General features: G+C 41.7%; 5 protein-coding genes across 6 annotated transcripts in view; 1 reads left to right on the forward strand and 4 right to left on the reverse strand.

Moving 5' to 3' along the window:
* The first annotated feature begins 1,019 nt into the window (after nucleotides 1-1,019).
* Nucleotides 1,020-5,503, forward strand: LOC135626716 (protein DEHYDRATION-INDUCED 19 homolog 2-like). Its single transcript, XM_065132260.1, has 5 exons — nucleotides 1,020-1,292; nucleotides 1,381-1,526; nucleotides 3,030-3,107; nucleotides 3,269-3,537; nucleotides 5,008-5,503. The coding sequence occupies exons 1-5, from the start codon at nucleotides 1,178-1,180 to the stop codon at nucleotides 5,108-5,110; spliced, it is 711 nt and encodes a 236-aa protein (XP_064988332.1). The 5' UTR covers nucleotides 1,020-1,177; the 3' UTR covers nucleotides 5,111-5,503.
* A 15-nt stretch (nucleotides 5,504-5,518) lies between these two features.
* LOC135626717 (uncharacterized) lies at nucleotides 5,519-6,755 on the reverse strand. The gene is made up of 4 exons (XM_065132261.1): nucleotides 6,627-6,755; nucleotides 6,492-6,547; nucleotides 6,177-6,402; nucleotides 5,519-6,083 (listed from the first exon to the last, which is right to left on the reverse strand). Exons 1-4 carry the CDS (start codon nucleotides 6,703-6,705, stop codon nucleotides 5,932-5,934), a joined length of 513 nt encoding a protein of 170 aa, XP_064988333.1. The 5' UTR covers nucleotides 6,706-6,755; the 3' UTR covers nucleotides 5,519-5,931.
* Nucleotides 6,756-8,630: 1,875 nt separating this feature from the next.
* LOC103971973 (uncharacterized) lies at nucleotides 8,631-11,229 on the reverse strand. Its single transcript, XM_009386143.3, has 3 exons — nucleotides 10,955-11,229; nucleotides 10,228-10,670; nucleotides 8,631-9,940 (listed from the first exon to the last, which is right to left on the reverse strand). The coding sequence occupies exons 1-3, from the start codon at nucleotides 11,015-11,017 to the stop codon at nucleotides 8,755-8,757; spliced, it is 1,692 nt and encodes a 563-aa protein (XP_009384418.2). The 5' UTR covers nucleotides 11,018-11,229; the 3' UTR covers nucleotides 8,631-8,754.
* A 5,225-nt stretch (nucleotides 11,230-16,454) lies between these two features.
* On the reverse strand, nucleotides 16,455-17,222 carry LOC103971974 (uncharacterized). Its single transcript, XM_009386144.3, has one exon. The coding sequence runs from the start codon at nucleotides 17,090-17,092 to the stop codon at nucleotides 16,592-16,594; it is 501 nt and encodes a 166-aa protein (XP_009384419.2). The 5' UTR covers nucleotides 17,093-17,222; the 3' UTR covers nucleotides 16,455-16,591.
* Nucleotides 17,223-22,226: 5,004 nt separating this feature from the next.
* LOC103971976 (uncharacterized) overlaps nucleotides 22,227-27,380 on the reverse strand; it is a 41,896-nt gene continuing 36,742 nt past the window's right edge. For both annotated transcript variants that reach the window (XM_065132265.1, XM_009386148.3), the window contains exons 21-24: nucleotides 25,403-27,337; nucleotides 24,746-25,315; nucleotides 24,592-24,650; nucleotides 22,227-22,737 (exon numbers count right to left, since the gene is read on the reverse strand). In XM_065132265.1, coding sequence (XP_064988337.1) covers nucleotides 22,545-22,737; nucleotides 24,592-24,650; nucleotides 24,746-25,315; nucleotides 25,403-27,337 — 2,757 coding nt within the window. In that variant the 3' untranslated portion in view covers nucleotides 22,227-22,544. The remainder of the gene's footprint in view (nucleotides 22,738-24,591; nucleotides 24,651-24,745; nucleotides 25,316-25,402; nucleotides 27,338-27,380) is intronic.

The raw sequence follows: 27,380 nt of genomic DNA on the forward strand, positions 1-27,380 counted from the left end.
CAAAATTTATTCAGTAATATTTTAATAATTATTTTTTATAAATAAATATAATATATAATCACCCAACTAATATTTGAGTCCTCCTATAATTTTTGGCTTGTATTTTAGGATATTAAAATACCAACAAATCCTTAAAACACCTTCATACTTATCAATCATCAGTCTCTATATTTTTATCATATTAGTGTCTGAAGTTACAACTTTTATGTTCATATAGTTTGGCCAAAATGTAGCCATGGTCCTAAATATACCATAGTTGAATAAATCATTGTAATGATTTTATATATACATTATTGGGTGGACATTATGTTCCATTTGATGTTTTATATCTTACAGACCACATTTACTTTGTCTTATTTTCTTGACTCGGACAGCAAGATCCCTCCAAGTGGCGAGACCTAATCATCCGTATAAGATGCTTGCTGCGCGTGACCGGGCAGCAGAGCCTGAGGAACCATCGCCGTCCTCCATTTCCGAGGCGGATCTTCCGATCATCTTCGCGATTCTCCAAAACGTCCGACAGCTAAGTCACTCCACCCCGATCGCGACACGTCATCCGTGCTCCCGACGCGATACACGCGGTCGCACCTGCGCACGGATGAGGAAGAACCATCCTAACCTACCCATCTTTGTCCCCCACCCGCCTCAGCAAGCCGAGCGGCCCACGTAGGTGGGCCCCGGACTCGACACGTCATCAGTGCTCCCAACGTGATTCACGCGCTCGCACCTGTACGCGCGGATGAGGCAGAACCATCCAACCTAGCCACGTTTGTCCCCACGCGCGTCTGCAAGAGAAGTGGCCGGTGTTGGTGGGCCCCGGACTGGTGGTCAACTCCTTGTCGCCTGTGGGTTAGCTGGTGGTGGAGAGACGGGTACGCGAAGGAAGTACTCGTTCGTGACAGGTCTCTCGGAATGGCGTTTTCGTTATTCTGATGGCAGGCGAAGTCCGTTTTCGGAAATGCGATTCGAAGTGCTAAGCCAACGAAGTCGGTGGCCTTTGCCGTTTTTATCTCCACCCCTCTCTCTTTCTCTCCTTCTTCAACCTTCCCCCCGCCCCTCTCTCTCTCTCTCTCTCTCTCAACCCTTTTCGCGGTGTGGTGGGGCTTCGATTGGGGTTCGCGGTGGAGCAATCGGCATCAGATACCCGGGGGCAAGGAAATTTTGGAAGCGATCGATCATGGAATCCGATGCGTGGGGCCGATTCTCCGCGGCCGCGTCGAAGCGCCACCAATCCGCGCTGCAGTCGCGATACGCCGACGCGTCTCGGGATCCCAGTCTTCGCGGCTTGAGAGGTGGGGGGTTTTTCGACAGGGGAAGGGGCTTGTGATCCCTGCCCTGATTCATGAGTGGGATTTTCTGATTGGTTGTTTCGTTCGGTAGATCTGTATCTTGGATTCGAGGAGTTAGACGGAGGCGAGGATGACACCAGCGCGGAGTTTCCCTGCCCCTTCTGCTCTGAGGACTTCGATATTGTCGGGCTCTGCTGCCACATCGATGATGAGCACCCCGTGGAGGCTAAGAATGGGGTATGATCTTTTCTGATAAAAAATGGGGTAACACATGATAAAGCTATATTTGATTACAATTCAATCATCTTATCCTTCTGTGATGTCCGTATGAAGATATTTTTAGATGAGAATCTTAGATTATATCTGGAATTGTCTATCCCGGTAATCATTTGAACTTCTTAGGTGTTCCCCTTGTTTTTCATTTATTAGATTTGATTTTTTTGGTCCAAATATATTATTTTGAAGATATAGGAAGTTGTGTTGGATTTTAATCGAATTTGGAGCATTTTGTTTAACCAAAAAAGCTCTCTCTCTCTCTCTCTCTCTCTCTCTTTCATTTGTCAGTCTTTAGTCTTCTTACATGCTGATATACGTCTTTTTTATTACCTGAGCGGCCATGGGATAGGACACTTAGTGTGCTTATTCTTAACATTAATAGAGAATTTGAGTTTCTTTTCCAGGCATAAGCTTTTAATGGACATCCAATACTTCTTTGTTGTGTTTGAAATTGGTTAAAACATCTATATCTGAACTCAAGCATAGTTGCCTGAAGAAGTCTTTGGATTACGTAGTAAGATGTTGCTTCTTTTGCTGCTGTTGAAATTAAGAAAACAATGGATGCGTTGATCTCATAAGATTTTTTTCTCAAGGAGGGGAATTAAGAAGGTGAGCTTGGTAGTTGGTACGATGGTAAAGTTTCTCATCTCCAATCTTGGTGACTAGGGTTCGGATCATGGGAACAACCTTTCCTTTTTGTAAGGGTAAGAGTGCATATATTTCTTTTTGTAAGGGTAAGAGTGCATATATTTTTCCTTCACAAATCCCCACACTAGCTAGAGCACTGGGTTCACCATTTTTTTACACCTAGGAGGGGAACTTAGTGACTGGTGCCTATCTTAGTAGCATTTTGATCCCAGAGGAAAAAATAGGACTTTCCTCAATTTTGAAGAGAATTTATTTGTTTTGCACTTTTTCTTTTCCTTTCTCTTAAACTTTTATGCCTGAAAATGCCTTTTCACATGGATGACACCACTATATTATCTAGTTTGTCTATGTTCCTGAATGGTTTACAGATCTATTTCAAACTGTTTGACTCCAAATATGTAGTTGCCCTAATTTCATTGCATAGTTATGTTGCATGTGATTATAGATATGTAGCACATAATTGCATGCACTCTTACAAATTGAGATTAATATTATATGTAGTCTGAAAACAGCATTTTGGGAATAGAAGAGTAAAATTTTAACTCCTTTCAAACTGGCAAATGGTCTTGCAGTCATTGTTCATCAAGGACCAGGAATTTGTTATAGCTTTGAACTAGTGGCTCATGAGGAGTTATAGTTTTTTAATCTTTTAAGCTGCCAACAATTTTCTGTATTTTATTGAATTTTTAGTTCATGTGAATAGTGAGTGAAGTTAGTTGGCAGAAATTTCCTCCCCATTTTGTTATTGTTGCATTTGTTAAGTACACATCGATTGATGTCTTATTATGCTCAAGGTTGGATGTGTTACTTTTGCAGGTATGTCCTGTTTGTGCAGCTCGTGTTGGGCTTGACTTGGTTGGACACTTAACAACGCAGCATGGAAGCTTCTTCAAGATATCCTTTTTATTCTCTTCTGAATGTTCATGATTGTTAAAGGCTTGAGCGAAAAATCTTATGCAAATTTTTGGGAATTTTGAAACGCATACTATTTCTCTAGTCTTCTGCTGAAATTGGTGCTTACTTCATACATCTTGAATTCCTTAATTAGAAATTACATGCAACGTAGGAGGAAATACCGCAGAGGATCAGCTGCATCCCATACCATGCTTTCTTTGTTGAGGAAAGACCTGAGAGAAGGCAATCTGCAGGCTCTTTTAGGGGGATCTTCCTACATGGCTCCTCCATCTGCTGCGGCACCTGATCCATTTATATCATCACTAATTTACACGTTGCCTTTGGATGAGCCATCAAAAGATGCACAACCAGAATCTTTTGATGAAGGAAGCCTTGTCAGCAAGAGTTCAGATAAAGAAGTGGTTGAAAGGTATGATGTTTTTTCTTTAAGTTTCACATTGCATGGTGCATATCTGATCTTCATATGATGTTGGAACATTGCACATCGCCTTGTTATTTTTGCAATTCCTACTTGTTTTGCCTCGATCATTTTATTTCTTTGTTTTCCTTTTGAGCAATATGGCATGACAACTTTAAAGTTTAAACCATGTAGCAGCAACCTATGGATACTCTGATTTGATAAAATGAATCAATTAATATTCTTGGTTCAAGAAGAGACTGAAGGGAGACATAAGAGAATTTCATAGAAACATTAAAAGAAAATGTAGATCTTATTTTGACTAAAGCTCGATGGAAATAAAGATTCATACAGTCAACTAATTGGGACATGGTGACTTCATGTTGTTGCTAGGATCATGTAAACCTTGGAGTTTGAATTAGGATATCCAATAAATTTGAAAATTTAATCCAATTTGGAGAACTATGGATTCAATCAAAACCAAGTTGCATTCAAAAGTATCAATTTGATTGCAAATCCAATGCTGCATTGAAAATTAGAGGAGTGAAAGAGTGTGTGATAGGGTACAAATACGATTTATTGTGGTTCATTTACAACTGTGACATACATCTACTTTATTCTTCCTTTTCACTTTGAGGTCCTCATGGGTGTCTACTATTCAGTCTTTTTCATGGGCAAGACCAAGTCTTTGACACATTACATCTCCAAGTGAGACCAAGAAAACTGCACAACAGCACAACCATGTCTTCTTCATTGTCAAGATCAAGCGGAACATGCTATTCTTGGTCCCAATAGGAAACCTTTTACAAGAAAAACTCACAAATCTTACAAGTATGAAAACACTCAAATGACACAATAAAGCTCTCTTTCTCACGAGTAACGAGTGCTATAAAGAAGAGGATGGACAAATGTAGGCTATCGACAGATTGCAAGTTATAGCTCAATATTGCTTTCGCCTAAGAGAAAGTATGCAATTTTTTCCTCAAATTGATTGGTTCGTGGCTTATTTATTGAGTAGAAAATAGACTCTCAAATATATCTGAAATATTCCTTTACAACTCTGCAAGATATTTTAAGAAGTCTTACACAACGATCACACAGTGGACAATAGCTGTCAAAGCCTATGTAGTTACAATTATTTTGTCCTCGTTGATATATGTCTAGTGAAATATGTGGATTTTTCAAGATTGTCTAATGCTCAAAACAATTACATATGATTTAACCAGAAAAATAGTGGGGATATTCTCAAACAGAAACACTGATATTCTTTTTTCTAATTTTGGTAGGTCTAAACTTAATCTTCCATCCATCTTGAACGTCTACTCATTTGGGTGATTTTTGATGCTTTTCAATCCACTATTGTGCTTTTGAGTGGCTTTAATTACTGTATGTGTGCATCACTCAATTACATATGAAGCATGGAAGATGGTGTATCTGCTATGCAATGGTTTACCAGGTCTAACTTGTGTGTCATGCCTCCAGGGTCGAACCGTCTCTATCTGACAAGGATCAGAAAGAGAGAGCTCGAAGGAGTGAATTTGTACAGGGGCTTGTTCTGTCCACCATCTTCGATGACATAGTATGAGGCATGATTTTTTTCTGTCAGGCGGCAGCACGAATGTTTAAAGAACACCGACGACGACAACGAGCGTGCTCAGGCAGCAGCACCATTCTTGCTGTTTCTTGTGGGCCTGATATCTATGGCGGGGTTTTAAAAATAAAACCTGTACGTTTAAATTGTTACCATTGGGAGAGAGAGGAGCATAAAGTGTATTATGTTCTTAACGTTAGTATTATATCTGCATAGACAGATTTTACGATATGGAGTGATTATTTAGATAAAATATTTTTCAGAGTGATTGTTCACTCACACTATGGAGCCTATTCATAGTGGAAGACTACTTCAGCATATTTATCTAATTTCTTACTACTGCATGTAGCTTGCTACTACTCTCGATTCAAAGAAATGTTTTTCTAATGCAGGCATCTTTTTGTGATCATTTATTTCATGGATTTTCTTTTCTCAACTTTTGCCATCAATTTGAAATTAGAGGGATCATATTCATCTGAATGCTAAGTAAGCCTTTTGCCTACTTTTCATGGGCTGGAATTATATATGCCTGTCTGAAACTTGCCAGGATAAGATCAGAAACTACAGGAGTTGAATCCATATCATTTTGATATGGGCTATGCATACTAATTTTCTCTTTCACAGTAGCATCTGTTCCATTTAATGTAAATTGTCGTCCAACAATCCTTCCATTTAAGGTCAAAGATCACCTTTTACCATTTATAAAATAAAATATACATTATATATATATAATATCATATCATTTGCCCCCAAATTACTTGTTATCGTTCATATGCCATGCCATCAGAACCTTCTTTCCCAAGATAATGACGGCATCAGATGCTCCGAAGAAGTAGAACAGAAGTCAGCAGTATCATCAAGTAAACTGGGATCCTCGTCTTGCTTCCCTGATCGTAATCATCAACACGCGTCTCAGGAACACGCGTCTCAGGATCACCTCTTTCATGATTCATCATGCTGAAGTCCCCTGCGACAACATCAAGAACAAGATAACTCATCGATTGCTCACACCGACGACCGATCGTACGCAAACGAGGCGCGATCCAGCCCCCTTTCTCACCTCTTCTGCTGGTGTGGCCACAGCCGACGTCGAGGGCGAACCTGACGTCCATGACCGACGCACCGTTCAAGAATATGAAGCCATGCAGCGTCCTCTCCACGCAATCGAGCGCGAGCTTCGTCTCCACGAGGCACGGCCCGTCGCAGAACACGTCGGCCGCTCCCGTGGGCACGTCGACCCTCCCTCCTCCGTTCAGCCTGTACGACTCTTGGCAGCCGACGTAGATCTTCAAATGTCGTCGAGAAATCATCTCAGTTCATGTGAGATCACTTCAGCTCCGTTCAAATGGTGCATGCATGAACGACACATACTTACGTGATGATCAACGAAGCATCGCATCGCCATTCCTACCGTCCCCACAGTGCTTTCTTCTGCCAAAGGGTAGAAGTAATTAGTTCTTCCACCAAGTCAACACAATCGACAGAGAGAGAGAGAGAGTCATGCATGCACCTGAGTTGCAGCAAGAAGTAGACAAGCAAAGCAGAGCCAAGAAAAGGCACCAAGGCTTGAGGAGAGCAGCGGAAGCCATGGAAGCAGATCCTTGAGGATCTCAGATCATTACCAGTGAGCAGACTTATAGCTGATCTCATGCAAAGGGAGGATTGGATCAAACCAACAGCAGCTATTTGGTTGAAGTATTTTACAGTCTTTTTGCTGCCATGTTCTTTGGTTACTGATCCAACCAAACCATTTCCCCACAAGTTTCTGCAAGTTATGCTTACATTGGCAAGCTGGGGATAGCATGATGGTGATGATCATTAGGTCCTCCTGAGCTCCAAATCATGCAAATCTTGGAGTGCCAAATAGGGTTTGGTGGGAAATAAGTGTAACTTATGTTGCCATCCTTTGCTTGCTATTCTCAGTTTCTTCTTCCCTCGTCAAACATGGGATTGAGAGGAGCAATGAAGTGATAATTAAGATAGATGTTGCTTCACAAGACTTCCAAATTCCTCCCACCATTACATGGTTAATTTGACACCTTCACAATCATATCTTTTCCATTTCTTTAATCAAATTGGTTTGGAATTTTATAATGAGAATAATTTACACCAATTGATTGCTTAGGATCCAAATATTAGATTTGTTGTCTCACCCTCAAGCATGAATCCACCTTCAATTTCTCCCCAAATTTGGATCCCTTTCTTTTACTCTGTCTCACACGTGCGATGTACTCCTCCTCGCTTCGAAAGCGTGCGACGGCCATGTGGACTCTGACCTCTCCGCACGTGCCGCCCATCATGCCACTTTAAACTACGCCCTTTACTCCTCCTTTCCACATGCCTGCCATCACCACTCATCACGTCCGTGCATCACGTGACAGGGCATCGTCATCATCACTCCTTCGTAGTGTTCTTCTCCCCCCTCTGATTCCAACACCATATGGGTCTTAGCGAAGCACCTCTAATCATCACCTCACTTTATCAGATCTACGACTCGGTCGATTCATTTACACTTTCGATTCTTATCTTCAAGAAAAGAACAAGTTTCAAAGCTACGCACAGTAAATAAGATTGGATGAACATATTGTACTATTTCTTCTTCCTGACAAGGGAGATTGGAGTGATGGAGAGACATGTTGTTTAGTGTCCTCGATTAGATGCACAGAGACGTTTATGTATATAAGAATGTCATGCTGTTAAACAAATCATCTTCTCTTATTTTGAGGTTCATTACTTTGCTGTTCGTACACCACAAGTCAGATACCAAAGCACTGCAACCTGTAAAGCAGTCATATATTCTCGAGCTGTGCAGAATGAAGGGAGAGAAACTGCAAGTTGCGAACTCGAAGCTGATCTTTAATGAGTTCATCAAATGGCAGATTTGTCAGCCTCGTTAGAGCTCTGCATAAGATGGTTGCCACATCAAGTCCTCTCCTCCCACTGTAGAATTGCCTGTCGCACTGTCTCGATCAGGTTTGGAAACAACACGAAGTTTGCTCCGTTCAGGTTGGATTGACGCCTGTGAAGTTGAATTGTTTAACCTGAAAGAGGAGCGTGGAACACCATGACATATCTCCTCTCCGCAAGCAAGCCAATAAAAATGGGGATGACACGTAAAGACGAGTCTCCCTCTCATGTGCTGTTGTTTGGGGAGCGAGAGAATGGATAAGACTCGTAAAGGATGAATGCCGCACATCAATGCACTGTGGTGAAGAAACAAAAGGTTGCAGTGGCGAAAGGATGGGATAGTTTGGCAGTGCAGCAGTGTTCGGAGGACTACAGCTCGGCTACTGATGCAAAAGGGCACACGTTCATGCATGGATGCAGAAGAACACTGCGCTGCCGTGAATACTTTTTCTGTGTTGGGTTTTGTGTGCCAGTGAGTTGAGCGATTGCTCTCATTAAGCTAACTCTTAAACGTAAGCTGCAGGGAAACTACGTTCACTGGAAGATGATACCCCTCTCGACTTCCTTTTCTTAGACCATATAGTTTCACATTTGAATCTGAAAAGAGCAATATGGATTGCTGGCAACCAAATTAATGGAAGGAGGCAGTGATATAGCGTTCAAGATTAAGTTTGTGCAAACTGTACAGTGATACTAATAGACAGCGAGTTCGAATCCCCATTCCCCATTCATCAGCAACTCAACGCCTCATACTTCACCGGGATTGCCCTGTGCGACAGCATGCTGCCAACCACTGCCATGTCACGGCAGAACACCCCTTGGAACACTGCGGCTGCCGCCTTCTCTGACCCCTTGCAGCATTCCTTCCCCCCAGCATTCCTATCAGCTCTGGGCTTGTCTGCCGTCTTCGCTGCTGCGACTTGAATTGCTGCGGCGGCGGCTGTGGCGGCCGCCGCCTCCTTCGCTCTCTGCTTCACTGCCGCTTCCTCGTCCATCACCGCCACCATGATGTTAGCGTACCCCTTCTGCAACATCCTGTGCAGGATCGACGCGGACATCCTCGCCTGATCCCGGATTGCGTCGAGATCCCGGTGGTCGTCTAAGAACTCCAATCGGTCCACGAAACCCACCGCCTTCTCCGGCTTATGCTTCAGCGTCAACAACAGGTGCGCGCGCTCCAACTCCTTCCGCGAGCACCCGCGTCGAACACCGATCAGCGCGTAGTAGTCCACGTCGTTCCCCTCGCCGCCCGCGATGCGGCCACGTAGCTGCTGGATCCGCGCAGTTAGCGCCCGGAGGTTGGCGGGAATGTCGCGGTACCGGACGTCACGATGGGGCCGCCATGGCGGGCCGGGGAGCTTGCGATCACGGAGGATGGCATCGTAGAGGAGCTTCAAGTGCTCAAGGTCATGGAGGCAGTCCGCGAGGGCGCGAACCGCCTCGAAGAGGTCGGCGCGGGAACGGAGGGCGGCGATAAAGGACGGGTAGAGGGCGAGGGCGCGGTTGCAGTCGGCGATGGCATCCGCGAGGCGGCCGGTGGCGCGGTAAGCGGCGGCGCGGCCGATGAGGCAGCCGGCGGCGAAGCTGCCGGGAAGGCCGCGGCGGCTGTCGAGGACCTTGGAGAAATGGCGAACGGCCTCAGCCGGGAGCCCGGCGTCAAGTGCGGCCATCGCGGCGGCTCGGCGGCGCAGGACGAGCTTGATGTGAGAGAGGAGCTGGGAGGCGGTCTCCGACACCGACGGCAGCGGGGCAGCCGTGCCGTCCTCCTCACCGGCGATGGAGATGAAGCTATCGTCCGACCAGCAAACGGACTCGCGGCGGAAGGCGGCTGAGGCGAGGCGCCGGCCGATTTGGAGGAGTACCATGGCGTCCTCCATCATCCCGAGGTGGCAACAAGCTTGACCGAGCACCAAATACCTGAGAGCCAGCATCGCGCGAGCGGTGAGCACAAGCAGCGGTGACCGTTACAGAAAACCGATGTAGAGAAGCCAACGGTTCAGTTTAATTGACCGGTTCAATTTGATTAAACCGGACGACAGCCAAAGTTTGCATGCCGGTGGGGACGAAGACGGTTTCTAATGGGGAGCATGAAATTACCAGATTAGCCTCAAATTTCTCCAATTTGCGGCTGGTTTTGTTTTTATTAGAGGAGAAAAGGGTCAAAATATCCCCTAATTAAAAGCCTAATCGAGTCGTAAACGTACCTCCACTGGCCTTCCCTGTCGGAGCTCTTGGAGAGGCCGGCCACGAGCCGGCGCTTGAGTTCGGAGACCGAGAAGCACCGGAAGGAGCGGTCGCCGTCGGACCTCTCGCGGGCGGGGGAGAGCAGTTTAACGCGCTCGCGGCTGATCGGCGCGGAGGAAGCGACGGAGGAGTGGTCGCCGGCGCCACCGAGCGAGGAGGACGAGTCGTCATCCCCACCGCCGCCGCTGCCTACCTTGAAGCTCGGGATGTAATCCTGGAGCATGTCGGCCACCTCGCGGAAGCGGCGGAGGAAGAGGAGGGAACGGGCCCTGAGCTCGAGCGCGGCCTCGTGGCGCGGGGAGATGGCGAGGGCGGCGTCGAGGAGGCCCACTGCCGCGGACACATTGGACTGCTCTTGCGTCGATATGAGCACACGGGCTTCTCGAAGGTACTTATCGACCACCTAAGGAGTCGCGGCAAAGACGACGAAGATTAGATTTTGTTGCATGGGGTTCCTCTTGAACTCGAAGCACAGAGAAGGAAAACAAGTCTCTGAGTTGATCTATTCTACTTCATGGGAAAATTGGCAGAGAATAGAAGAGAAAGGCTAAAGCTCAAGCCAAATGAAACAGAGGAGGATGCTCGCTGCCATTGCAGCACCACCAGGTTCATTGCTCGGCGTAGAAAGAGCACTCAGAAGACCAAAACGAGAGTTAAATAAACACCATACTGCGGCACAGCACTCACCTTCTTGTTGCTCAGCCACCAGCGCTTCTTCTCCGCAGTCAGAGTAGGTGAGCCCGCGGCCATTGCAGCATCACCTTCCTCCCTCCTCTCCCACCTCAAAGATCTCAGCTTTCCCTGGTCTGAGCCGGGGAGGCTTCTTAAGGACGAGATCAGATGCAACGACCGCCCATTTAAACCCGATGAAGGGTGAGGGAGAGGGGAAAAAGATCGCAGCTTTGACTGCCTCTCGACCCTCCTTTCCCTTTCAGAGAAAGCTTCGATCCTTCAACTTCCTCGCTGGCAAATATGCCTCCCTTCTATACCACAGTGCAGGAGCAGCAAAAAGAATAGGAAAAACGCAAAAGGAGAGTGATTATGCTCACTCACGGTAACCACACCATCTCACGGGTTTGAAAGGAGATCTGGCCAAAAGCGGTGACCAGATCTCCCAAACCCGTCTCTATCCGCAATTAATACCCATAACTACCAAGAAAAGCACTGATCGTGGCCGTTGGTTCTGTTGATCATCCGCGATTGGCCGTGATGACGGGATAAATTCAAGAGTAACTCGAGCCGCAGCCTATTTTGGGTTGAAGAGATGGGGCCTACTTGGCTCAACAAATGGCGACGATGGTATACGAAAAATACTAACTTGATGTACAATATTTTTTTGCATAGAATAATGTTCTTGGAGGAGCGTATTTATGGAACATGGCTTAGTCCACAAGATTCCTGCCATCTATTTTTTTATTATTTGTACACACACACACACACACACACATATATATATATATATATATATATATATATATATATATATATATATATATATATATATATATATATATAATCTTTATATTTTTCGTTGTTGTATAGCAATGTTAATTTTTATACATAAGTTACTCTGCAGATCATACTGCTGCAAAAAGAAGCCTCCACGTAATCTTCTTTCAGGGATTGATATGCCAGCGGTGGGGCCCTCCGTATCCTATGGCTGTTGATTGGCCAACGCGTCCTGGTTAGAGACTTGGGGGCTCGTGATTGGCTAGAAGCGGTGTACTGCTGTTCCTATTGGGCTATCGGAGGAGGCCTCAAAGTTGTGGTGGCCGTCCTCCAACTTCCACCACGAAAGGGATGGGGAGTTGGGGCGGCGACGGCTCCGACGATCTGGTGTGCCTGCGCGTCGTCGAACAGCGTTCACGGGATGGACCGACGTGGCAGCCGCTCTCTCGTGAACCCCGTCTTCCCGACGAAGCCCTGCTGGGGGCCCCCCATCAACTTAATGCATCCAGGTGATCTTGCTCCTGGCCACGTGGCATTCAACTTCAGACTAGTCCTCCACCAAGCTGGCACAGAAGGCAGCACTGTTCTCAGGCCATTCTTAATTAAGGTTGGACCATCCCATTCTTCTCACACGAATTAGCTTATTAGAGAGCTACAATTATTTCGTTCTGCATCCAAAATGTAGTTCATGTTGTCAGGAAGCTTATGTGTTGTGATGCATGAGTAAGTAACAAAACCATTAGGATGGAATATAAATACCGCAATTATAGAACCATAATTGTCCTGATCATAGTTGTCCACAAGATTATACAACATTCTAATGCAACTACACTTCATCAGCTAACGCTCCATTATTATGGCAAGTGAGTCTGGTGAGGCACTGAAAGCTGCAGGTTGTGATGCTTGCAGATGGAGCCGAATCTTAACTGGATTCAACTGTCATACAATCAATGGCAGCTCCAATCATAGATGTGGGGCTGAAGAACTTTAGGGAATATTCAGCAGTTAGGCCACTTAAAAGAGCAGCCTACAGAGTAGTAGTCATTTTGGAGGATTACTAAGATGTGTTTAGCTACATAGATTTGCATGAGAGAATGAAAACTTATGGATAGAGATCAAAATAGGATAAAGCTAAATCCTAGTTGGATTCAGCTGTCAAACAAAGGAAGATACACCAATGGTTGTTCCAATCATGTGTGTGAAGATGTCTGTTTTTAGGAGTGCTTAGAGGATGAGATGATGCACTTGAAATCAACAGAGGTGAAAACCTTATGGTGGCCATCAACGTGAATCAATCTGTGCTCCAAATGAGTACACGATGAGACCATCTATTCCAGAAGAAAAAGAAGAAACCTCTGAGCTATCTATTGAGCCATGAAATCTCACATGTTACATGTTCACAAATCCATTTCTAGTAATGTGAGACAAGTCACATGTGACCACCCAAACACCCTTCTTCTCCTAAATCTGTGAGCTGCCATTGCCTAAAATTTTGACCATGTGAAACAAAACATGAAGCTCTAGTTCTTAGACTGGAAAGAAAGAAGATGGTAACACTACAAGTGCTACAACCCTTGGAAGATTCTCCCTAAACTTAGTTCACTGTAGATACATTATAAGCTTGTGCTTTAGCAACTGCTGAGTTGGTGTTGAGAGACTGAGAGAAGGAATCCTTAGTAGGCGAATGTATTTATTGCAAAAGAAGTAGAAATCACTATGACCTCAGATGTGAATCGGTAACTCTCCGAGGAATCACTCTGTTGGATTCGTACTCTTCGTCGACACGCGTCCTCAATCATTAAACCAGCGAAGGATGCGTCTTGCATGGCTTGATTCAAGCAGGTCGGCTGCCATTTCTTGTTAGGTCACATGGACTTCCATGTTTTCGTGGAAACACAATGGGAAACAAGGCGTCTTCCTCATCACAATGCTGCTGCAACAGCTACTTGCCTTTGAGGACTTTGTGGCCCGTAGTCATGTGCGAGTTGTATGCTTGTTTGACTAGTAGCAGCCGTGGAGGGGTCATCTGCTACTTACGGCTGCGGTTCCTGCTAGGGTTTGTCGTGTGACCTTTGAGTGACAAAGGAGTCCCCCAGTGAGCAATGGTGTTGGGATCACATAATTATTTGTGTCCACTTGTAGATAAGCTCTATCGTCTAGCTTTTATGAAGCTCTCAGAGTATGTATTCGACGGCGAACAAATCCTGGTTCTTACGAGAACTCTACATTCGTTCAAGTGCGAGGGATTCAGCTCCAGCGAGCTGTACAAAACCTGGCAAGTCATCTGAAATCATGTTGGATATGGCGATGTTGATGAAACAAAGATTGGTTGCCGAAACTGATTGATGCCAAAGGCTAGGAAGAGCCAAAAGTGAACTCTCAGTAGCACTGTCGCTTGTGTGACTTTGCGGCATGCCACCTTTCCAGCTCAATTTACACCCCCACCATCGTGGTGGGTCATCTCTCTCTCTCTCAATAATAGATGAGAAGGGGAAAGCAGCTAACAGGAAACACAAAGATGAGGGATGTGAGGGAGGATTGGCTTTGGAAGCAGAAGGGGGACACTGATAGTACTGCCACCTTCCAGTTGAGTGTACCAAGCAAGGTGCTCCATCAAGTGCCTTAACACAAGAGGGGCCTCCCTGCCCTGAGGCCAGGTTACATGACACATGAACCCACACTTCGAATAAGGGATTTGGCAACTCATCTATTTTGCTGGCTAAGAGTTGAGGCGACTCTTGAGAGTCCTACGCACTTGCTGTGCTGACTGCTCAGGGAGAAGGCCATGTATCGCTCAGGATTGTGACTGTGAGGGTTGTGACAGTGGGCATCCCTCACCTTCATATCACATGCTAGCTTGTGCAGATGTTTGGAGTTGGAATGGTAGCTGTCTTTCTTTCTCTCTCTCTCTCTCTCTCTCTCTCTCTCACACACAAGAAAGAGATTGAACTTTTCGTAACCTCACTTCTCGAGAGCCAAATGTCCACTTACATGCAGGCATTTAAAGGGCCACCGGAAGCATGCACCAATCCATGCATTAAACTTCTTATTACCCCTTCAAACATGCTACTCTTAGTTACTCCAAGTAAAATTCTCACTGTCCCAATGGTAGCTATCATCATCCTCTAAAGTTCCATGGAATTGTCTGCGATGTGGTAAAAATGGTACAGCACCGTAGACAACAGAGATATTAGAATTAAACTTGTTCAACTGTCTTAAAAAGGTTTATTTTATCAAAAGAAAAAATAGATTAAAAATCTATAGAAAAATAAATCAAATTGGTTATTGGTTCTTGAAATGATTTCTTGAAAGAGAATGATTCATCTTGAATACAATTAATATAATATATCTTTAGGAACTATATAAACCTCATATGTTGGGTCATAAGCGTAATAGAGTTTCTGAAATTGTAAAAATATTTTTCTTGAGAGAAATATAGAAGATTGAAGCGTGTCATACTCTTCCTCTATTTGATATCTCTATCTTCTCTTCCTATTAACATCAACAAGAGATACATGAGATTTGTGGCACATGAAATGGGACTTCTGACAGTGCAGCAAATAAGGCGATTCCAGAAATGATTTGAATCTTGATTCTGAATCATTTATCGGATGTGGTTGTCCTACAGATTCATCAAGGAACAAAGAAATCAGTGAATCAATCCAAAAGCAGCTAAATTCTCTTACAAATCTGATTTGGTCTCTCTGAACAATATGCAGTCTGTTTTGCCCACATCTAGGATTCAGCTTTCTCTCATATAGTGTTCTAGAATGAGGTTCAAAATTTGCTGTGTTCTCCATCTTTCTTGATTCATTTATATTTATATTTCCTTTACATTGGCTTCTTTCTATATGAAATTTTTAACAAGCTTGACTGGTTTTCAGTAGCAAATCGACCGACATATTAAGAAAGAAACAAATCATCATACAGATGAATATCTTAATATTCATATATTTTCTTAGAGCCTTAAGGAAACCTTTTATCTCAGGTTTTCAGTATCAGAACTTCTACTCATCCTTCATGATTGTACGTATATGTTTTATGTTTCAACCTCTTTGAATTAAGCATGATTTGTCTATTGAGTTCCATAGTATCTATCATATATGAACACCCATGTATGCTGTTTTCTGATTGCACTCACTGTTCCTTCTTTCCTGACCATGTCAAATGGTGGATGATGTATCTCCAGTTTTTATAGTTCCATTCTTATATCCATAAGAATGAAAATTTTCATGTCTATTATTGGATTTGAAGTAACACGATCAGTTCAGTATCCCAAGAACAAGAAGAAACCTTTGGGTCTTCTTCAACAAATGGTTTTGTAGCTTCAATAGCAGTTTGAAGCTTCCTTAGTTTGGATATGAAGGAGGCAGTGCTCAAGTTACAGATCTCAGCTGTGTATGTGTGTGTGCATCAGTTTACACAGACACACAGATTAAGAAGGCTATCTCAGCTATGAGTTCCTATCATTTTGGACATCACTTCATATTATAACATCACCAACTAATGTAAAATATTTGTGTAAGAATAAAATAATTATAATATCTTTAAATGTTTTATCTTAGATATACCTTGAAAACATTTATTTGCTTCAACTTCCATTGTTTATTATAGGATAGATATTCCATCTCTTTTAGAATTTATAATCTTAAATTAATTAGAAATACCTAATTTAAGTGAATTAAGATACTTTATTTATGCACAAAGAAAAGTTTTTTTTCTTTTTTTTTGGTGGGGGGGAGGAAATAGAAGTAAAACTCCATGTTTGTACTTGCCAGGGTTGCACGTGCTTTTCACGTGACAAAACAACATAAGGAAAAAAAAGAGAATTAATAATCCTAAAAGAAAAATAAAAATAAAGAATCTAAACTAGATTTAGTTGGACTTGGATTCGTGGATGGTGTCGAGTGCCGGTCTCCACTGCCGGCATCCACCAACCCGTTTACCGGAAAAACCGGTCACCTCCCCTCCCAAGACGGCCGTTTTCCCCTCCTCTCCACCGGCTACCTCCGGGAACACCCGCCCTCCGCCCCCGCAACTCCCCTCCTTCCTCCCCTTCCGCTGCCGCCGGCCGCGGACGACGTCGAGCAGGACCTCTATCTGACCATCGGAGAGCCGGCACCCGACCCGGTCCATCGGCAGCAGCAGGTACGCGCCCCCGGCCACCAGCTCCTCGTCGGCCCGCATCCCGGCGACGCGCCGGGTCCTCGCCACCTCCTCGGCGCGCGCCACCACGTGGCCGGGGTACTCCATCATGATCTCCGCAGCGCCTGCGGGGGCCTCGATTCGGCGCAGGACGCCGTCGGGGCCCACGACCTTTGCCGTCCCCGCCTCCGCCCTCCTGATCCGCGGCACGCACGATGCTCCGTTTCCCATAGCTTTCCAACGCTGCAGCTCTCTCTCTCTAAATACACGCAGTAGTAGCAGCAGGAGCACGAGGTTTTCTTTAGCCGGTGTGCGAGGTAGGTATCTTTTCTCTTCTTGGAGTATGGGATAGGGATCGAGGGGGAGAGAGAGAGGGAGATATATATAGAGAAGGGAGAAGAAAGAGGAAGGAAGGGAGTCGACAAGGCGGAATGACCGTGAGTGGACCGGGCCATTACGCTTGTGCTTATGATCACAACCGTTGAATCGCTTAGAGATTCGTACCCGTGTGGATTCCCAGATTCTTTGGACGCGCCGTGTGGGAAGCGTTCGTCGTCAGTCGGAGAGCGCGTGGATCGTCAAGACACAGATTCGGATCGACCTATTTGAGCAGACCCGTTAGTGGAACAAACATTTGTCGGCCAGGACCATTAAGCGGCCAGTTGGATCCAACTACTACGTCTACTGCTACGTCACTATCCCAACAAGGGTCCAAAAACAGCAACTCGTACCCATCTACTCCTCACGTGGGGCCCTCATTGCCTGAGAGTGAAGACGGGGTTCGATAACGCTAGAGTAGTCGACAGGAAAGGGACCGTGTGCCTCGGTGGGGCGGTCGTTTGTCTGACTCGGACGTGGACGCGGTCCCACGCGTCGAAGCGGGCCGCAAGAGGTTGTCGCGTATAATTATTGGTGTGCTCGGCACATTGAGGCTCGTGACTTGAATGAGTCGGTTGAACCAGCTGGAACGAGTGCAATGTTGGTCCACGATGTGACACTCAATCAATCGGTTTAAATAGCGATGTGAACCGGGTCTAATGTGTATCAATCTCCGGTTTTCGTTTTTCCTCAAATAGTACCCTTTTTTTTTTATAATTTTATAAATTTTTTTCACTTCTCTTTCTCATATATTTTGTCCAATCGTCGGACATCGCTTGTCTTTTCCTATCTTTTATCTCTGTGTTATACTCCTATGTGACATCCTTTCTCACTTAGTGACATCCTTCCTCACTTAGTGACATCTTTTATACTCCTATGTGACATCCTTCCTCACTTATTATGTTCTTTATCTTCGTTCTTTATAGATGGGAGTAAATGAAGAAAAATGATGACCTACTATGATCGTCAGTTCTATTATAAGCAACAGTCTATCGACAGCGATACAATAAGGTGCATCAGTCTTGTTAAGGGTGAGGGTTGGTCTAGTATCGTCCGAAAGAAATTTTAGGATAATGTGTAAGAAAGGATATTGTATAGAGACAATAAGTGATATTTTTGAAATTAAAGAAAAATAAAAACATACACTGAAAAATAAAAACATACAAATTGATACACAGACTCTGGTCAACGTAGCAGTTGATGTGGGATAGCATGGGTCAACTGCTGACCAGGTTACTAGAACTAGTAAACAACATGTTCCACGTGGCATTGACCATCACATGAGGAGTGTATAGTTGACCGACGGCCACTTTAGGATTCAAGTGATGGATGGATGGATGGTACATAATGGAATACAATTCATACTAATACTCGTAAGATGTGATAAACGATGCCCTAACAGGAAACTTGGTCATAATAAGTGATGGAATTAGTGACGTGTACATGATATGACTTTTCCGACAATAAATAATCTTATCCGGTCAAACGAAGTAGTTCATGATAGTCTACTCCAATAAAATGATAGAGTCGATCATTTCCTTAATGTAATTAGTTGTTGTCCTATGAGAGATTTAAGAGGGATAAGAAAAGGGTAAACATGCTTTGTTTGATTTATTCTCATTATAAACATCTATGCACAAGTGCTTTTACTACAAGACTAATAATCATAATTTTGAATATATACTTTTTATGAGCAAGAAAAGTTTGTTAAATGCAAAAAAAAAGAAGAAAATTCAGCTAACCATTCATGTGTTGTTCACAAATGGTATCGTTTTTACACTATCTTAGTGTTTTTAATAATATCAGAAAAAAATAATATAATATAAAAAATATTATATTATAATATTTTTTATTATAATAAAATGTTTTCAGTAAAATCATAGTATAAAAATACTATAATGGAATCGAATTAATTGATCCGTAAAAAAAGAGAGGAAAAAGGGAGAGACGATTTAGGGTACTAAGAAAAAAAAAAGAGAGATGTTTTAGAAACTTCTAAAAATAAGAGATTTTTTTTTTCTTCAAAAAAATAAAATAAGAGATTTTTCTCGAGAATTCCCAAATATGATGTCACAATTCATCATCTAATCAATTGTCTATTGGAAATAGCCCATCATCTTATCCCTTCCATGGAATTGGGGCTTTATGTCTTTTAGTTGGATCAATAATTGAGCCTTTCAAGTTAGTCTATCTTAAGCCCAATAAAGGCCCAATTAGTATGTACGGAGAATATAATCTGTCATTGCGGAAAGTTAGCTTGTCTGTAGAATTTCGCCGTCGGCTTCGAGGCCCAAACCCTAGCCGGCACCGAAGGCGGACGAAGAGTCGATCTGGTTTCACTCCATCCCACGGTATTTTGTCTTTGAAATTCGGCTCTAGGAAATTATTTTTTCCTTTGTTCTTGGATTCAGAAATGGCGAAATCGAAGAACCACACAGCTCACAACCAGTCGTACAAAGCCCACAAGAACGGGATCAAGAAGCCCCGGAAGCATCGCCACACCTCCACCAAAGGGGTACCCCTCCTTATCTACTTAATTGCCCTCTTTCAATCTTGGGTCTTGACCTTGATTTATCCCTATCTTTTCCTATTCTTACCTAGGGACTTTAGTTGATGCATGGGCATCTGTGTTTGTAGTTCTTGTTGTGTATGCTTGGTGTAAATGTTTTCTTCCTTTTTATTGGTCGTTTTATGAATATTATCACTCAGGATATGCCGTAATAGCATTTCTGAATTGGTATTTTGTGCTTGGATTGGTTTGTTTGCGTCAAAGATCTTTCTTTTATGTATGTGTTTTCTGAATGTCCAATGATTTTGATTATCTATGTTGCAGATGGATCCGAAGTTTCTGAGGAATCAAAGGTACGCCAGGAAGCACAACAAGAAGAATGGTGCCTCAGGTTCTGAGATGGAGGAGTAATGGAAGACTGATCCAGCTGGTTTTTCCCTTAGGACTTGATTATGATTTTGTTCTTTCTGCAATGTTGGAATACTTCAGAATGTTATCGATTAGAGTTTGGGTGAGCAAACACCATCACTTTTAGATTTCTGTAGCAATTATGTTGGACAACTTTTAGTGCAGAATAGTTCTTGGGATTATTATCTTTTATCTGTTGTCCGTCAATTTAAATGACTTCATTGGTCTTGTCATATATTTTTGTCATCTCACACCTTTAGCTTGAGCTTTTTTCATGACATTGCTTGAATAAGTAGCATAGTCGTCGTGGTCACACGGTGCAAGTGCTTTCTCAACTTGGCCATCTCTGTGTCACCTGATTCAGTGACATGAATGGTGTGATTCTTGAGATTCCTTGGACTTGTTTTCTTTTTGTGGGCTTCTGTTCAGCATCTTCACTAATGAAGCTACTGTAGAAATGTTTCTCTATGACATCATGATAAGGTGATTGTGTCACTAGATTTTGCTGATCTCTTTGTACTCGATGAAATGCAAATAAGTATTTCTTTTAATATTTGATTCATTATTATTATCAAAAAGTTATTTTGCTAGTAATGTTTCATAAAATCTGGACTGTTCCCTCTCAAAAGATGGAATTTTGACTTGTTTTGCGCTTTTTTTTTTCTGTGTTTATTCATTGGCATATACCTGTGCTGTTGCTTGTTTTGCTGATTGCCAAATTAGTCAGTGAAGGAAAATCTATTGGAAGCACGATTTTGCATTAGTTCTGAGGCTTATCGATTGTCTTCGATGCTTACAGCGAATACTGATTGTCTGATGACTTGTTAATACTTTGATTGGAAAATCAGTGTGCTGCTTTTCTGCATTGAAAATGTCGAAAATGAGAATTTTGTATCTTTTTTGAGAATTAACGCTGGTAATGTCTACTCAAATGACTGGTATTTGAATCTGGCTTAGGGAATGTATATTTGTTTTTCTGACGAGGGACAAAGGAATTGATGTCATTGGGTGCTGGTTCTTCTGTCATTAATAGTTTGGTGGAGTTCTTAGGACCTTTTCTTTTCTGTAAACCATTAGCAGAAACCTTCATTTAATATATTCCAGTAGTTCCATGGTTTTCTTATATACTTTGATCCGCTACACTAAATATGCTTAGTGAGAATTACCGTGACTGTTGATTTTGTTGAGACTAATTATATATTATTATTTTTTCTAATTAATTATTTTTAGTATTTCGATTTTTATACTTTTAAAAATTATTTTGATATATTTATACTTATAAAAATAAAATATTTAATTTCGTTTTTTTTTAAGTTATTGATTTTACTGATGTAAATATCATAGTGTTTATCATTAAGCACACACATGGATTAAGAATATTTTTATTGAAAAAAAAGATTAAATATTTTATTTTTATTAAAATAAGAATTTTAATATAATTTTTAAAAATATAAAGATTGAGATGTTAAAGATAGTTAATTATAAAAGATAATTTATAATTAATTATAGAAAAATGATTCTTTAGGTGATCGATTTTATTTTAATTTTTATTATATTGTTGTACCGCATTGGCATTTTGTTTGTTCATGTGATGGCGAGGAAATAGGTCGGAGAAATTGCTTACTTCCTAATTTATTCATCTTAGGTTATCTTTTTTTATGAAAAATAAATAACAAAGACGAGATTTGAATTTATGATCTTATCGTCAGTCTTTGGCAAAGATGCCATTTACTTTCACCTAAATACAAATGCAAATGCAAAGGAAAATAAAGAGCAAAGATGCCATTTACTTTCTTCAGAATTAAGTGTATCGATTACCAAGAGAAATCATGGTGAAGCCTATGAGGTATTATCATCAAATTATCCCTAACCAAGAGAAATATTGGTATTATAACATTCTCAATGTAACAACTAAGTCATAATTCCCAAATTATACCACGGGATGACATTTGACAACAAGCACTTTCTCATTCTTGCAAATTATTACCTCGTGGGCTTGGTATTATTATGTAAAAACAGTTTTGTAGAACTTGTTAAGCTCATGTACATACATCCATACCACATATGACATTGACAACAAGCACTTGCGCATTCTTTTTATTGAGGATGGTGATGTGGGTCTATACAAAAAATATTAATCGTGGCAGTTCACTGCCAGCACTCTTTATCTCCCCTCCTCTCATTTTCTCTCTCTCTCTCTCTCTCTCTCTCTCTCTCTTGTTAACCTCGTAACAACTACCCATTGTAATGCCAATTCCTCAATGAAAAATTACATCTTAAGTAAAAGGCTGATGCTGACAGGTGACGCAATATGTTAGAATTAATAGTTTATCTACAGTGAAGCAGCAAGATTTAGTCTTTTTTTTTTCTCCTTTTTAAGAGGCACTCCTACAACGAGAATGTGCGCATGGTCCACTCGGACAATCGACGCATCCTTGTCGTCATCTCTGCGCTTTTGCTGAAGTACGATGTAGCATTTGAAATCATGACAGAAGCATCATGCTTGACTGCATCCACAGTGCGGTAGTAGTTGTTTTCGAGTCTCCTCTTGATCACCTCGAGGGAAAGCGGAACGGGGAACCTGCAGAAAGAGTAAAGGGTCAATGAAATGAATATTTTTTTGATAATCCACAATTCCAGAATTATGTTATGTTTAAGAACAAGAACATGCCATATCATTTTTCGAACAATGGTTAGGGGCTTTGAGAGGAAACTGTTCTTAAGCTCTCGGGATCAGCTGTGCCTTTGCCTAACAAAACCTTTCAAATTTAATGCAACTTCCCAGTCATCATACCAGGTGTACCCACTACCGTTAAATTCTTTCCAGTCCATTATCAAGATAACAGCTTCCTTAAACCCACGTCACTCTTCCTTATGGTATTTGAAATTAATTACCCCCACCCTCATGTTATGGCACAAAATAACAGTAATTATTCGCCAAGTAACTACTGAAGAACATTATTTCATCAATCATCCAGTGGAATAGCAAAGAGACAATAATGACCCTTGCAAATGTAACAAGAGTTTTAGCTGGAATTTGCTTTGCACATGCTTCTAATAACTCCACTATCATCACTGTGAAACTTAATCGGGGAAAAAAAAAACATTTCAAAAGCTAGATCATTTGACAATCAATAGCTGATATTTTTAACTATAAAACATCTACTTGGCCTTGAAGAATAATTAGAAGAAGATAATATAACATGCGCCAGATTGAGCTGGAACAGGGCCAAGGTGGCCTCTCGAGACCAGATTGAAATCTGGTAGTAAGATTAAATAAAGTTAACCCCAGTCTGCACATATGGTTTCCGTTGATCAGTTTATTAATGTAAAATGAGGGACTCTTTCAATACAACAACAAATATATTATCACATTCTCAATGTTACCACACATCAAAAGATACTAATAGGTAAGAAATTAAATTAATCACAGAATCATCTACTTGGTATAAGATGATTCCATTGATCAGTTTAATAATGTTAAATAAGGGACTCTTTTCAATACAACAACAAACATATTATCACATGCTCAATGTTACCACTTACCACACACATTATCACATTCTAGAAACAGAATAATACGCAAGAAAATAAATTAATCACAGAATAATCTCCTTGGTATAAGATGTTTCCATTGATCAGTTTAATAATGTTAAATAAGGGACTCTTCCAATACAACAACAAACACGAAGAACCTGTAAGACCTGACAATTTGGGGCAGCCACAAGTATCTTCTCTAACTATTGAGCTACAAGTATCTTTTCTCGATTGAGCTCTGGTAAAAAGCAATATAACTAGTTAACAAATTAACATCCACAAAACATTTCTTTTCATTTCAATTGATGTCCTCTATGTTGTTTATCTACCTTTCTTTGCATCACTAATTTAGATTGGCTCACTTTTCCAACCATTGCAAGTAGTGGGTTCTTCCTCATTTGGTATCTAATAAGACCACCTTTAACTGTTCATGAAACATTTGTATTAACTTCCACACGTTCATCTCAACTTCCACATGTCAGTTATCCTAACACTTTGGATAATGTGAATATTTGAATATGAAATATAGATTTACATTTCCTGGATGACAACAGCCTCACAAATTTCTTTGACCACATTGTCCACCACTCTGGACCCTTAGTTAATGCAAATAGACATAAGACTCGATTGAAAGCATCATATTTACTAAAACAGTCTATACACACTGAGGCCCCAATGCATGATAAAAAAGTAAGCTGTCTTGGACTCCATTACATATAACTGGATGGTAAGAAACTAAAGTTACATGAAAATATCTTGTTAAACTTATCAAAATAATAACTTAAAATGCAGAAAAACAATGCAATTTGAAAAGTCGTATTTTATTGCTTCCACAAACAATTTTATCATAAAATCCAAATAATCAGAAAATAGAAGCTTTAGTTAGAAATAGAAATACCTGTTTAAAAAATCAGACTTTTGGGCCGCCTGGCTCAGTTTACAAACACCATGACAATCCTGAGAAAACAGTAGACGGTCAAAGGTTCACATAAAAGCTTGAAAGAGAAACTAACCAAATGTTTAACAGAAAAGTCATCTACAAATTTATTCACCTCATTTGTTATTGATGTTTTCTCTAGCTTAGCAATAGAACTTAAAAGCTTATTTCTGGTTTCATTATCAATACAAGGATGTTCCCACTGGATACTGGCATCGTGAAGCTCCCAAGGACTATGTAAATGCTGGCCAGAAGAATCATCTTTGTACTGTATAACATATCGCTCCCATGGGCTATCTGGAAACTCAGAAGATTTAGGCTTTACAGCCAAGATCCGACCCCCCCACCAACTCCCACCATCTCGGTCCGCATTCCTCCACCAGACTTGGCACTTATCTCTGTGAGTCCAATTTCTTTCTATGGAGGCATCATAGCGTATTCTTTCCACAAGAAAGTCTGGAAAATAATCAAGCTCAGGCATGGTGATTCTGAAAGATTTACCAAATGCACTGGATGAAGGATCTACAAATCCAAGGGCGAGTTTGCAGCAGCTGTCACCAGATCCAGGAAGTGTAGAGTAATCAAGGTCTTGAACCTTGCAAAACTCAACAGCTTTTAAGCCTTTTACAAAGTTCCAGGGGCCTACTTCAGATGTACCAGAACTTTCAATATACTCTTTATGGCCCTGAAAATGGTTAAGAGAACAAATAAGCAACAACAATGTGGCACCTTTATATGAATGAAATATCACCAAATCAGAAAACAATTATACCTGTCTCAGATAGGCAACCTCATCACCTTTCTGAGGAATATACCTGTAGCTGTCCTCATGTTCGAACAACATAAGCCATGAAAGTTTTCGAATTGATTGGTGGTTTCTTCTTTTGTCCAAAGGTCTAAAGTCAGTAACATTGTAGTTCTCCCTTCTATTTCTGGTAGATCTTAAACCAACAGTCATTTTAGAAGTTGACTTCCATTCATCAAAAATAAGTTGATCACAAGCATTTAATGTAGATCTTCCCCTGCTTGTGGAAGCACCTAATGGATCATTTCTTTGGCTCACTCTAAAATTATTATTACTATCAGTTAACTCATTTCCGGATGTCCTCATGGATCTTGTTCTGCAAGAACTGTCTATCATGCTATTGCTAATGCCTAGCTCCATCTTTACATCTCCACAGTAGTAATCGGAGTCTGATGTAGTTTCTTCCTTTACATTAATGCCAGCCCCAGAACTTTTCCTTCCCTGGGATGACTTTGTCCTTCTATAAACAGCATTATATACTTTACCATGGGACTCTAAATCCATCTTGTAATTGTGAGAAACGGATAAACTGGCGTTTGTCTGCCTTTCTGAACTTTCTGATCCATTATTCTGTTGCCCATGTTCTAAATTCTTTCCACTGGTTCCTTCATCCTCCTCATTCATAACTGAATCTAGATTATGTCCAGTTGGGACTGGACTATCTGACAACATTTTACCTTCAAAGCTCCTCCAATCATTACATGCCATAGATTTTGGTTTGGAGGATGAACTACTAACCTCTTGTGCTAATCTTCCTGACTTGATTCGTAGCTTTGGGTAGATGGTCTTCACATTTTTTTCCACTTGCTGATCGACATCAACAATACACTTACTGCCAAATAACTTCTCATTTTTTATTGGAGCAACTTCAGGCCCTTTTAATGCAACGTTAGATATCCTGAATTCACTGCTCACTGGGTCCCTACTAGGTGGTACAACCAATTTATTTCTACTGTCACTACATGTCAGTGTCACCTGATCGTGCTCATGCTGATGTCTTAAAGATCTAGACTTCCTTTCAGGAGAAAGCACATCAATTCTAGTACCATTTAATCCAAGTGGAGCATCATCCACTCCCTTGTTTTCAAGTACACTTCTGTCAGGATCATTTTCATGAGCTTGGTTCCTAGAAAGAGATGTTCCACACTCATTCTCGGATATGGGACATCCATTATTGTCACTTACAAATGTTCTAGGACCATCTTGGCAAATATCTGTAATCATGTCGCCCAGTCTTGGACGTTTGGACGACCGTTGCTTTACTTCTCCCCATTTCATCGTGCTGGCCTGGTGTGCTGAAAGATCAGGATGACCAAAAATCTCTGTTTGTCTTACTCCATGTGCATCAGCCTTGTAATTGACATCAACACTAGTTATCGGCAAGAAAACTGGTACACCATCCTGTTTGTGGCAAATAGATTCTGTACTTCCAGAAACTACTACTATTGGTTCACGAGGTGGCAACTTAAGGACCAAACTCCTCCTGCTTGCCTGACTGTCCTGATTTTTTATGATTTGAGAATGTTTTGCAGCATCTTCACACTCATCCTTGAATTTTTCGTTTTCATTTGCATAATGAAGCTGATTATTTTTCATTGACCTTTCAGACTCAATGCTCTGGGTCTTTGAATCTGGAGGCGCTGATTCACTTTCAGAGGAATTGCTATCTGAATCATTATCTTCTCCATCTGTAGAAACACTGGTTATCTTAGAAAAGAAAGTGAGAGCATTTGTTTTAGCAACTCTCTGTGGTCGTAGTGGCTCTGATTTAGAAGATGTCTTTCCTGTCATGCATCCACTCCGTGACCTCCTACGTCTATGTGCCCTAGATAGAGTAGCACCATCACTCTTGTCCAAGCTTCTTCTTTTAACCCGCCTACCAGACAAAGTTGTGAACTTGGCCTGCCAGAGAATATATCAGAGATAAGTAGAAGTAAAACAAAAG

The sequence above is a fragment of the Musa acuminata genome, chromosome BXJ2-11 (genome assembly GCF_036884655.1).
Source record: "Musa acuminata AAA Group cultivar baxijiao chromosome BXJ2-11, Cavendish_Baxijiao_AAA, whole genome shotgun sequence".
Lineage (NCBI taxonomy): Eukaryota > Viridiplantae > Streptophyta > Magnoliopsida > Zingiberales > Musaceae > Musa > Musa acuminata.

Coding starts and splice junctions, on each gene's coding strand:
- LOC135626716 (XM_065132260.1), top strand. CDS start 1,178: ATGGAATCCGATGCGTGGGGCCGATTCTCCGCGGCCGCGTCGAAGCGC. Junction 1,293..1,380: donor CAGTCTTCGCGGCTTGAGAG/GTGGGGGGTTTT, acceptor TTCGTTCGGTAG/ATCTGTATCTTGGATTCGAG. Junction 3,108..3,268: donor AGCATGGAAGCTTCTTCAAG/ATATCCTTTTTA, acceptor ATTAGAAATTAC/ATGCAACGTAGGAGGAAATA.
- LOC135626717 (XM_065132261.1), bottom strand. CDS start 6,705: ATGGCTTCCGCTGCTCTCCTCAAGCCTTGGTGCCTTTTCTTGGCTCTG. Junction 6,548..6,626: donor TACTTCTTGCTGCAACTCAG/GTGCATGCATGA, acceptor ACCCTTTGGCAG/AAGAAAGCACTGTGGGGACG. Junction 6,403..6,491: donor GATGCTTCGTTGATCATCAC/GTAAGTATGTGT, acceptor CGACATTTGAAG/ATCTACGTCGGCTGCCAAGA.
- LOC103971973 (XM_009386143.3), bottom strand. CDS start 11,017: ATGGCCGCGGGCTCACCTACTCTGACTGCGGAGAAGAAGCGCTGGTGG. Junction 10,671..10,954: donor GGTGGCTGAGCAACAAGAAG/GTGAGTGCTGTG, acceptor GCGACTCCTTAG/GTGGTCGATAAGTACCTTCG. Junction 9,941..10,227: donor GACAGGGAAGGCCAGTGGAG/GTACGTTTACGA, acceptor GCTGGCTCTCAG/GTATTTGGTGCTCGGTCAAG.
- LOC103971974 (XM_009386144.3), bottom strand. CDS start 17,092: ATGGGAAACGGAGCATCGTGCGTGCCGCGGATCAGGAGGGCGGAGGCG.